We start from the raw sequence: 12,724 nt of genomic DNA on the forward strand, positions 1-12,724 counted from the left end.
ATATAGTTTGAATTGTATTGATTTGTACATCTTGAAAAATAGCAAACGACCTTGATAAATTATGAAATTTGAGCAAAGGCATGTATGCGTGATTTTAGACAACTTTTGTGTTTTAACTTTCTATTAAAAAGATCGATTAGAACTTGTAATTGGATGATCTTGGTTACAATAGTTTTTATTCATTTTAGCAATGCAGACTTTAGATGCTGTTTTAACCCACGAAACGAGCTCATTTTTATTGGTTTCACGCAAACTAAAGTAAAATACTATTATGCACACTTTTCGTGTTTTGAACTTTTTCCAAAAAAAAATCATCTTAGGGCATTTTCTTTTCATTTTCAGCTTCAAATTTTTTGATGGAATTCTGTCTAGGTTTTTCTATCAAGTTTTTCTCTCAACCTGTTCAGTTTCTACTTAATTCGTCCATGTTGCCTTTTAGAAAATTTGATTATGTACAACTTTTGTTCTTTGATTTTTAGCTAATTCGAATTGTTTAAGCATGAAACGGTGCATTTTATACTTCTTCAGCAAGTTACTAATGATTAAATTATACTAACTTTTTTTTTTTTTGCAAAATAGTGGGTCTTACTAACTTTTTTTATGCAGGGCTGACTCACCATATTTTTATGTTTATTTTATTTATTTTATACTCAATTTATATTTAGTTGTGTATAGGCAAGAAACTAAATGCCACCGTATCTCAGAAAACTACCCCTTCGTCTCGGTGCGGGTGAAACTACTTGTCTTGTCCCATAACAAGAATTAATGTACTTTTTGATGGTGTCTGGTGGATACGTGGGTATCAAATCTTGTACTCATACCAGTATGCTTGTACACGACCCGTTTTGTCTCTTGGCAACTCAGGTGTGTTCTATTTGAGCTCAGCCGAGCTTCCTTTACAAGATTAGTTGGAGCTACAGTAGTGACGTGGAATAACTATAGTTGTTGGACATGTCTCTTGGATTTCTTTTGTTTTCTTAAGTTTAGAGTTGATATTAGTTTATGTAGTTATTATTTTTTTTATGACTTTAGTATTGGGATAATTTGGCATGACTTGTAACTGTACATTATTTAAGCTATTTTGACTATGTATTGTTATTTTAATATTGAAGGTATTGGTTAGTTATGAAATTATGGTGGATAGTTTGGCATTTAGTTTTTTTGTTTCACCCCTAGGATTTGGATGATAGAATATTAATTGCGGTTTAGTCCTAATTTAATATTTAATTGCCCAAATTTAGGGGCGTGACAGTTTGGTATCAGAGCTCTAGGTTACCCTAGACTTGTGAGAGTTTAGGTGATCTTTGGATTGTGGAAAGATGGGTTAGCTGGTTTAGGTTGGTGGTTGAATTTATTCTAAGTATCTATGAATGAATTCTTCCTGTGTGTTTAATTTGAAGGTAATGGCTAGAAGGTATAATTTGAGAAGTGCTGAGCCTAATGGCATAGAGGAAGAAATAACTACTAACGCGGCGGCAACAGCCAGCGACAGCGACGAACACGGCGACGGCGACGGCTGGCTACTACTAAGGCAACCAATACAGTGCAGATTAATGTGGGGGAGATGATGGCTCAATTACTTCAGGTTGTGCAGAACAATAATTAAAGTCAGCAAGGAGATCCATTTGCGAAGAGAAACAAAGATTTTGGTCCTCTATGAGGTCAAAAATTCTCTAGAGATGGAAGACCCATTGCAGCTGACATTTGGGTTCAGAAATGTGAGATGGTATTTGGTCGTATGCAGTTCACCGAGGTCCAAAAATAGGAGTTGGTGACACATCAGCTTGAGGGAGCAACCCTATTTTGGTGGAACTCGTGGAAGGAGGGTCTAGATTTGACGACTTTGACTTAGGGAGATTTCAAGACCCGTTTTGACCGAAAATTTGTTCCTGCTGCTATTCGGTCTCAGCTGAGTGATGAATTTTCGAAACTGACTCAAGAGGGTAGAACAGTGATCGAGTATGTCACCAAGTTTAATGAGCTATCTCGATATGCCCCTTACTTAGTTGACACGCAAGAGAAGAAGAATGAGAAGTTTATTAAGGGATTGAATCATTACCTATCTAAGTCCCTTATTCCCTTTGATGCTGAACCGTTTGATAGAGTTCTTGATTTGGCACTGAAGTATGAGGAAAATGAGAAGCAATTTAAAGAAAAGAAAGCCAAGGTTGGAGAAACTTCTAGAAGGAGTCACTTTTAGCAGCGGAATGGAAACAAATACCAACCCTATGATCAAAGGCATAGGGGTCAACAGTTTCAGAGGCCATAGCAACAGAGTAGTCAGAGAAATTTCAGACCTCAGAGTAATTTCCGGCCTCAGGGCAATTTTCAGCCTCAGGGGCACTATTATCAGAGACAAGGTGGTTCGCGCCCACAGGGTTATCAAGGGCAGCGGCAGCGGCAGCAAGTGCCACAGTTGGGTTATCGTCCTCCCGCACCTCAGTTAGAGGGGCCCTCACTTATCAGACTAGTAGCACCTCAATCGATCAATAGGAAGTGTTTTGGGTGTCAGCAGTTGGGACATGTAATCAAGGATTGCCCTCAGAGACAGCAGGCGCGACAGGGTTAGGCAGCTCCAGCCAGGCCATTTGCAGTGATACCAGGAACTGACAAAGTGCAGGGTACTTTTAATCTCTTTTAAGAACCCATTAGAGTACTTTTTGATATTAGTGCCTCTCATGCTTTTATATCTAGATAGTTTGTAAAAAGAGAACATATTGTAACTACATCCTCGTCTAGACCTATTCGTGTTGAGACCCCTTTAGGAGGGGCAGTTACTCTTTATGGGATGTGTAAAGATTTTGAGATTGACTTTGCAGGCAAAGTCTTGCATGTGGACCTAATTGTGTTAGGGTTTGAGGGGTTTGTAATTATTTTGCGAAAACACTTTGTGACTCTAGATTGTGCTGAAAGGACTGTAAATATAAATATTCCCGGTATGCCATGGCTTACCCACACTTCTAGCGATGGAGAAGAATCGGTGATGACGAGTTTTCTGTGCTCGGTAGAAATCCCCAAGCAGGATATTAGTAAGGTAGATGTGGTACGTAAGTTTGAGGATGTATTTCAAGAGATACCTGGACCTCCACCTCAACGAGTAGTAGAATTTCGCATTGACCTAATGCCGGGAACTGCACCGATTTCTAAGGCGGCATACAGATGGCGCCTAAAGAGCTTGTGGAGATGAAGAAGCAGCTGGAAGAGATGCTTCAGAAAGGGTTCATTCGTTCAAGTAACTCCCAGTGGGGGAGCATCCGCGATTTTTGTCTCCAAGAAAAATGGCACTCTCCGTATGTGCATAGATTACAGAGAGCTAAACAAGGTGACTATCAAGAACAAACATCCGCTACCTAGAATTGATGACTTGTTTGATCAGTTGAAGGGATTAGCCATGTTCTCTCAGTTTGATCTCAGAACGGCTTACTATCAGATGGCTGTGTCAGAGGAAAGTATATTGCTTACTGTTTTTCAGACCCGATATGGGTTGTACGAATTTCCTATAATGCATTTTGGTTTGACCAATGCTCTTGCCTATTTCATGGACTTGATGAACAAAATTTTTTAACCGTATCTAGATAAGTTTGTGATTATCTTCATAGATGATATCCTGGTGTATTCTAAGAATGATAAGGAACACAGAGAACACTTGAAAGTTGTATTACAGACTTTGAGGGAACAGCAGTTATATGCTAAGGTAAGTGTCACTTTTAAGAGAAAGAAGTTCGATTTTTGGGACATGTTGTATCCAATCAAGGGATAGGAGTAGATCCTGAGAAAGTTGTTGCAGTTAAAGAATGGAAGCAGCCCACGAACCCTACAGAAGTGAGAAGTTTTTTAGGACTATCCGGTTATTACAGGAGATTTATATAGAAGTTTTCCACTATTGCAGTATCCATGACCAAGTTGACCTGCAAGAATATGAAGTTCTTATAAACAGATGATTGCGAGAAAGCTTTCCATGAGTTAAAGTAATGGTTAACTACAGCTCCGGTGTTAACTATACTGGTACAAGGGGAAAAGTTAATAGTGTTTACTGATGCGAGTGGAACTAAGTTAGGATATGTGTTGATGCAGCATTAGAAGGTTGTATCTTATGTTTCTCGACAGTTAAAACCTCATGAGAGACGATACCCTACTCATGACTTAGAGTTGGCAACAGTTGTTTTTGCATTGAAAGTGTGGCGACACTACTTGTTTGGGGAGTGCTTTGAGTTGTACACTGATCACAAAAGCCTCAAATATCTTTTTTCTCAAAAAGAGTTGAACATGAGGCAATAGAGGTGGGTTGAATTTGTCAGTAGTTATGATTTCGAGATCCTTTACCACCCAGGGAAAGGAAATGTGGTCGTAGATGCACTTAGTCGACAACATGGGATTATAGCTTCTTTGATAATTCAAGAATGGAAGTCCTTTGAGTTAATTTTGATGCATGATGTTCAACCAATAGAGAGTGTTGAGATGGCATATTTGGTAGTTTGACCGTACAACCGACGTTACTAGGTAAAGTTCGTCAGATGCAGAATTTAGATGAGTTTCTCGTCAGCAAGCTCAATGACCTTGTAGTGGATTTGATCGATGATTGTCCTATTGATTGGTCTGTGGACTTAGATGGGGGATTGTGATTCAAGGACAGGTTGTGTGTACCTAACATTGTTGAATTGAGAAAAGAGATTATGGATGATGCCCATAGGTCCCGATATACCATTCATCTTGGTGGGACTGAGATGTATCATGACCTGAAGAGGACGTTTTTGGTGGGAAGGTATGAAGAAAGACGTAGGAGAGTATGTTTCTCGATGTTATGTTTTCCAACAGGTTAAGGCAAAACACCAACGATCATTTGGACTTTTGCAGCCTCTCGAGATCCCTACTTGGAAATGAGAGTGCATCTCTATGGATTTCGTGGATGGATTGCCGCGGTCTAAGCGAGGCAATAAATCTACTTGGGTGATAGTGGATCGACTCACAAAGTCTGCTCATTTTATTCCTATCAGTGTTCATCGAACTGCGGATAAACTAGCTAGGTTGTATACTCGGGAGGTGGTGCAACTTTATTGCACACCAATTTCTATAGTTTCGGATCGTGATCCGTTGTTTGTGGCAGAGTTTTGGGAGAGCTTTCAGCATGCTTTGGGTCCTAGGTTAAACCTGAGCACGGCTTATCATCCTCAGACGGATGGACAAACTGAGCGGGTAAATCAGATCTTGGAGGATATGTTGAGAGCTTGTGTCCTCGATCTTGGTGGTAGTTGGGTAGAACACTTGTCATTAGTGGAGTTTGCTTTTAATAATAGCTATCACTCTAGTATCGGGATGGCACCTTTTGAGGCTTTGTATGGGAGGCCATGTTGATCACCTGCTTGTTGGATGGAGGTAGGAGATGTGCCATTGTTAAGGCCAGAGTTGGTGAGCGAGACCACAGAGAAGGTGAATATTATTCAGGAACGTATTAAGACTGCACAGAGTCGTCAGAAAAGTTATGCTAATAGAAAACGTATGGGGATTGAGTTGAATGTTGGAAATTTTGTGTTTTTGAAGGTCTCGCCGATGAAGGGTATCATGCGGTTCAGAAAAAAGGAAAAGTTAGCACCTAGATTTGTGGGACCATACGAGATCACAGAGAAAATTGGCAATGTGGCTTACAAATTAGCCCTACCACCGGCTTTAGCAATGATTCACAACGTGTTCCACGTATCCTTGTTGCGGAAGTGTGTGCAAGACTTTTCCCAAGTAGTATCACCAAAGTGTTGGAGATTAGTGACGATCTAACGTATGTGATACGATCAGTTACTATTCTAGACTGAGATGTAAAGCAGTTGCGGCGTAAGAAAGTGAACTTGGTGAAAGTGCAATGGAGTGAGGATGAGAACGATATCACTTGAGAATTAGAGGAGAAAGTTCGGCGTATGCACTCGGAACTTTTTTGCCTAATACTCTCTCCTATTGAATCTCGAGACGAGATTCTTTTGAGGCGTGTATATTATAGCGACCCTAATTTTTTCCATATCATTATTTATTTATTATTATTTATTATTAATTTATTTTATGTTTGGCATTGTTGATTGTGTGGTTACATAAGAATTTAATGTGGTATTTAATTAATTTAATGTGATATTTAATTATATATAATTAATTTGAATATTTATATATTTTTTATATATGTATATAAAAGGTGTATTATATATATGTATATATATGTGTTGATCATATATAGTATATTTATATATATTGTATTTGTATAATATAATATTATATAAAAAAATGGTGTTATATTATATAAGAAGTGCATTGTTGAGGGAGGGAATCTGAGGGGATTTCTGAATCAATGGATCATGTCAATGACTTTGTTAATCATGATTCTACTGAAATGTCATCACAGAGGGGTCACATGGTTGTTCCAGATTCTTTTTCTCTTGGGGATGGGATAGGGGATCCTCCGTGTCTTGGTCTTAAGTGTTTTGTTAGGGGAAAATAAAGGAGTTACTCAAAATATCTCAGGAGCCATGAAGGATGTTTCTCTGCATCCTATAATGCAAATGTAAGTGTAGGCCAAGTGATTGATGCTCAAGAGGGAGCTTCTGTAAGGCATTTGCATAGCAGAGGCTGTGTTTTTAGTAGTTTGAGGGATAGTGACGCAGAGACAGAACGCTGGTTGATGGAGTTGAGTAAGTTTGTGTCATATCCAATTGAGGAAAATGAAGTACCCCATTTCAAGCATTTGCTTCAAGTTATGGGGCTGTCCCTAGTAAGTTTAAATGGGAAGGGTGTTGTTAGCGGATTGGATAATAGTGTCATTATGGGGGAGAGTACTAGGCGAGGAGGGGGAGGGGGAGGGGCTTCGGTTAGAAAGGGAGTTAGGGAGTTAAGGAATTTGATGAGTACAATTAATTATGATAATAGGCATGGGGAGGTTAGGGGTGACAATGATTATCAATGAAGATTGTTAGCTGGAATGTAAGAGGTTTGGGATCCCGGAAGAAGAGGGTGATCATTAGGGATTTTTTGGGAAAACATCAACCTGACATTGTCATTTTTCAAGAAACTAAAGTAGAAGTTTGTGATAGGCTTCTTATTAAGAGTATTTGGGGAGCTAGGCATAAAAGGTGGGCCTTTGTATCATCAGTGGGAAGGTCAGGAGGTATTTTAACTATTTGGGATGAGAGGGTTGTGTCGGAGGGTGAAACAGTAGTTGGTGAGTTTTCACTATCAATTAGGTTTAGGAATCTAGATCTCAGTGAGTGGTGGTTATCGGGGGTATATGGTCCAAATTGCCCTTATAGGAGAAAGGAATGGTGAGATGAGTTATATGGTTTATTTGGGTTATGTTATCCTAATTGGTGTTTAGGAGGAGATTTCAAATGTGGCTAGGAAGGTTTCAGAAAAGCTTAATGGGAACGGAATCAATAGGAGTATGAGAGATTTTGATGGTTTCATTAGAGGATGCGAGTTGGTTGACCCTCCTCTTTTTAATGCCAGATTCACATGGTCAAATTTAAGGAAAAGGCGGGTCTGTTGTCGATTGGATAGATTTTTATATTCTTTGGAGTGGGAGGGGATTTTCCCCAATGTCAGACAGGAGGCATTACCAAGATTGGTATCTGATCATTGTCCAGTGATGTGTGAGAGTTGTCCTTTTAGGTGGGGTCCGACTCCATTTAGATTTGAGAATATGTGGTTGGAACATCCTTCTTTTAAAGAGGCCTTTGAGGAGTGGTGGAATACTGCTACATATCAGGGGTGGGAGGGTTATAAATTCATGAGAAAGTTGAAAGTGATTAAAGAGAATGTGAAACAGTGGAATAGGGAGATTTTCGGGAATTTAGAATCAACTAAATGTTAGGTTTTGCGAAGGATTGAGGAGATAGATACTTTGGAGATACAAGGGAGTGAAATTGAGGCATTGAGGGGAGAGAGGAGGGAGTTAGGTTTGAAATTGGAAGAGTTGACTCTTAGGGAGCAGATCTTTTGGGCACAAAAAGTGAAAGTGAAATGGCTAAAAGAAGGGATGTTAGTTCAAAAATTTTTCATAGAATTGCGGATGGGAAAAGGAAGAAGAAACTCATTAAGCGATTGGAAGTAAGGCCAGGTGTAGTGGTGGATAGAGAGGAGTAAATAGTTCAGGGGATTTTTGATTTTTATTCTAACTTGTTTTCGGCGGAAGATATTGTCAGGCCTGGGATAGATGGACTTGAATGGAAACCTATAAATCAAGAGAGTGCGATGTGGTTAGAGTGACCTTTTGAGGAATATGAGATTCGGGAAGCAGTTTTTGAGTGTAAAAGGGACAAGGCTCCGGGTCCAGACGGTTTTTCTATGGCTGTTTTTCAAGATTGCTGGGAGGTGGTGAAAGAGGATCTGGTTAGAGTTTTCATGGAATTCTATGAGACGGGGGTGGTCAATTTATGTACAAATGCCACCTTTATCTGTTTGATTCCTAAGAGGGATGGAGCCATTAGAATGGGAGAATTTAGGCCTATTAGTTTGATTACATCACTTTACAAGATTTTGGATAAGGTTTTGTCAAAAAGGTTGAGATGTTCTTTAGGAGATACAATCTCTCAGACACAAGGGGCTTTTGTGCAAGGTAGGCAGATTCTAGATGTGGGTCTGGTGGCAAATGAGGTGGTAGAGGAGTGTCGGAAGTCGGGGAAGGTAGGCATTGTGTTTAAGGCAGATTTTGAGAAAGCATATGATCGTGTAGACTGGCACTTTTTGGATTTCGTGATGAACAAGAAAGGGTATGGTACGAGATGGAGAGTTTGGATTAGGGGTTGTTTGGCGTCTTGTAATATATCGGTGATAGTTAATGGCAAACCAGGGAAATGTTTTAAGGTCTCGCGAGGTTTGAGACAGGGAGACCCTTTATCTCATTTTCTATTCATTTTGGTTGTCGATGTGTTAGGTAGGATGGTTGACAAAGCTAAAGAGGTAGACCTGTTTGAAGGTTTACAGGTTGGTAGAGATAGGGTTAGTGTGTCGCATTTGCAATTTGCGGATGACACTATTTTCTTCTCTTTGGGGGATGAGTGCCAAATGGCAAACCTTTTTTTAGTAGTTAGGCTTTTTGGGGCAATTTCAGGGCTTAAGGTTAATTTAGAAAAGAGTAGGGTAACGGGTATTAATGCTGATTCAAGTTTGATTCAAAGGGTGGCTGAATTACTTGGTTGTGGGATTGAGACATTTCCTATGAAGTATTTACGCCTCCCACTAGGAGGTAACCCAATAAGTGGAATGTTTTGGAATCCAGTGGTGGAAAGGATAGGTAAGAGGTTAGATGGATGGAGTAGGGCTCTTTTGTCCCGTGGGGGTAGATACACTTTGGTTAAGACAGTGCTGAGTGGGATCCCTATTTATTTCATGTCTTTGTTCAAGATTCCGGTCAAGGTAGCAAAATCCATAGAAAAGCTAATGAGGGATTTTTTGTGGGAAGGAAAGGAAGAAGGAAGAAAAGACCATTTGGTGAAATGGGAAAATGTGTCATTACCAAAGGAAAAAAGGGGCTTGGCAGTTGGTAATATATTGGCTAGAAACATGGCTTTGCTGGGCAAGTGGTTATGGAGATTCCAAATTGAGTGTGGTTCATTATGGCATGCAGTTATCAAAAGTAAATATGGGTTGCATGTTAATGGTAGGGATTCTCAGGTGGTTTCTAAGGGTAATGGACGTGCTCCGTGGAAGTCAATTTCTCATATTTATCCAATTTGGTCCCAATTTATTTCTGTGAGGGTGGGGAGGGGGGACATGGTAAGGTTTTGGGAGGATGTTTGGGTGGGTTCTTCGTCCTTTGCTGAGTCTTATCCTCTTTTGTATAGAGTTTATCAATCTCATAATTGTTCTATTGCGTCCGTGGCTGTCTCTTCGTTGGCTCCTTGTTCATGGAATTTTAATTTTTACCGAAATCTTCATGATAGGGAAGTTCTCGAGTTGATATCTTTATTGTCAAGGCTTGAAAATGTTTCTTCGTCTCCAACCTTGGAGGATCGTTGGTTTTGGAATATTCATTCGTCGGGCTCTTTTACTTGTAAATCCTTTCTAGAAAAAATCATTGATATTCCTCATGTACCTTAGTTTTTGTTTCACAAAAAGATCTAGAAGGCATGTGCTCCTCTTAAGGTGAAAGTTTTCATATGGATTTTGGTTCATGGGGGAACTTTGACAAATGATTCATTGCAAAGGAGGGGACTTTCATGGTATCTTAATCCTCAATGGTGCATAATGTGTTGCAAAAGTGGAGAATTTTTGGATCATCTTTTTTTGCATTGTTCGGTGGCGGGACTTTTGTGGAATCAGGTATTTGGTTTGGGCAATGTACAGCGGGTGGCTCCTAGAGGTTTTGCACAAATGCTATTATTTGATTTTCAAGTCTTTGGAAGGTCGAAGAGGGCTAAAGTTCTTTGGAGAGGAATGGGCGTATTTTTGAAGGAGGATCTAGGGATATAGATTATTTATGGGATAGAGTGTGTTATTTGGCGTCTTTTTGGGCCTCGGCAAGTTCTGTGTTCCGAGGGATTCCTCTTTTTTTGATTGCTTCAAATTGGGTGTCGGTTTGTGCTGTATAGTTATGTAGTTTTGGTTGTCTTTTGGTGTGGTGTGGTGTGGTTGTCTTTTTGGATGTATTTTTTCTTTTTCATTGTGGAGGATGCCTTATCCTCTCCTCTTTGGCCTTGGGCCTTAATAAATTTTATCTTTTTGTTGCTGATCAAAAAAAAAAAAATTACATAAGAAGTCAATTAGGTTAGAAGTTCACTTAGATAATAAAAAAATAAATAAAAAAAGAAAAGAGAAGAGAGAAGCGTGCTATTCAGCAGAGGGCAGCCGACAGAGAGAGAGAGAGAGAGAGAGAGAGAGAGAGAATGGTCAAAGGAAAAAAAGAGAGCTCTCAACAAGCAAGCCCAGAGAGAAAGGAGAGAGGAGAAAAAAAAAAGGATTAGGGTTTTGTTTTGGTGGCTCTATTAGTTCTTCAAATATTTCTTTAATCTTCCAAAAAATATTGCGAGTACAAAACTCACTTCCCTTGATTTATATTTAATTCGTTATTTTTATTTATTTATTTATTTTTATTTATTTGATGTTGAATTGATTTCATATTTGCATGTAAATGATTGATCAATTTTAATTATTTTGATTAGTTATATATGTAAGGTTTAGGATTTTTAGATGATTGATTGATTTTAATTATTTTGTTTAGTTGTGTATGTAAGGTTTAGGATTTTTAGTTGATTTATTGATTTTAATTATTTTGATTAGTTGTGTATACTAGGTTTAGGGGTTTTTTTATATGAATTTATTTTATGGTTGTAATCACACTCATGGTTATATGAAATTAAAATTAATTAGGAATCCATTGATAAATTCCATATACTCCACAATGACTCCATGGATTGTTATTTTATTTGAATGTTGGTGAGAAAGAGTGTATAAAAAAAGTGAGGATTATGAGATTTATTTGAATGGTTTAGACTTGGCATTGTTATGTTTGTTCTCATGAGTAAGATGTTTTGCACATATATATATATATATATATATATATATATATTGTTGCCTTGTTCTCATGAGTAAATGAGTGCTTTGATTTACGCGCGTACGTATATGCTAACCATCTGGAGAGTGTGAGTCAAACTCGGGATGATATTCCTGTGCAAGTTTGGCTTCGGAGCGGTGTTAGGTATACGGGAGGCACATGAGATATATGTGTAGACTGGAAGTGAAAGGGCTGAAGTGTGGAGTTAAAGTGTAAAGAATTAAATATGAACATATATGTATAGTTTGAATTGTATTGATTTGTATATCTTGAAAAATAGTAAACGACCTTGAAACGAGCTCATTTTTATTGGTTTCACGCAAACTGAAGTAAAATATTATTCTGCACACTTTTTGTGTTTTGAACTTTTCTGAAAAAAAAAAATTATCTTAGGACAGTTTCTTTTCGTTTTCAGCTTCAGATTTTTTGGTGGAATTCCGTCTAGGTTTTTCTATCAAGTTTTTCTCTCAACCTGTTGAGTTTCTACTTAATTCGTCCACGTTGCCTTTTAGAAAATTTGATTCTGTACAACTTTTGTTCTTTGATTTTTGGTTAATTTGAATTATTTAAGCATGAAACGGTGCATTTTTATACTTCTTTAGGAAGTTATTTATGATTAAATTATGCTAACTTTATTTTTTTTCAAAATGGTAGATCTTACTAACTTTTTTTATGCAGGGCTGACTCACCATATTTTTATGTTTATTTTATTTATTTTATACTCAATTTATATTTAGTTGTGTACGGGCAAAAAACTAAATGTCACCGCATCTCGGGAAACTACCCCTTCTGGAACTACTTGTCTTATCCCATAACAAGAATTAATGTACTTTTTGATGGTATCTGGTGGACACGTGGGTGTCAAATCTTGTACTCATACCAGTATGCTTGTATACGACCCATTTTGTCTCTTAGCAATTCAGGTGCGTTCTGTTTGAGCGTAGTTGAGCTTCCTTTGCAAGATTAGTTGGGGATACGGTGGTGACGTGGAATAACTATAGTTGTTAGATATGTCTCTTGGATTTCTTTTGTTTTCTTGAGCTTAGGATTGATATTAGTTTATGCATTTATTATTTTTTTATGACTTTAGTATTGGGATAATTCGGCATGGTTTGTAACCGTGCATTATTTAAGCTATTTTCACTATGTATTGTTACTTTAATGTTTGAGATATTGGTTAGTTATAAAATTATGGTGGATGGT

General features: G+C 38.2%; 1 protein-coding gene across 1 annotated transcript; it reads left to right on the forward strand.

Annotated features, from left to right (window-relative positions):
* Positions 1-6,933: 6,933 nt before the first annotated feature.
* On the forward strand, positions 6,934-7,840 carry LOC145812821 (uncharacterized). Its single transcript, XM_082908047.1, has 2 exons — positions 6,934-7,254; positions 7,346-7,840. The coding sequence occupies exons 1-2, from the start codon at positions 6,934-6,936 to the stop codon at positions 7,838-7,840; spliced, it is 816 nt and encodes a 271-aa protein (XP_082764173.1).
* The last annotated feature ends 4,884 nt before the right edge of the window (positions 7,841-12,724 follow it).

The sequence above is a fragment of the Camellia sinensis genome, chromosome 15 (genome assembly GCF_055761805.1).
Source record: "Camellia sinensis isolate YWXY chromosome 15, ASM5576180v1, whole genome shotgun sequence".
NCBI classification, from domain to species: Eukaryota; Viridiplantae; Streptophyta; class Magnoliopsida; order Ericales; family Theaceae; genus Camellia; species Camellia sinensis.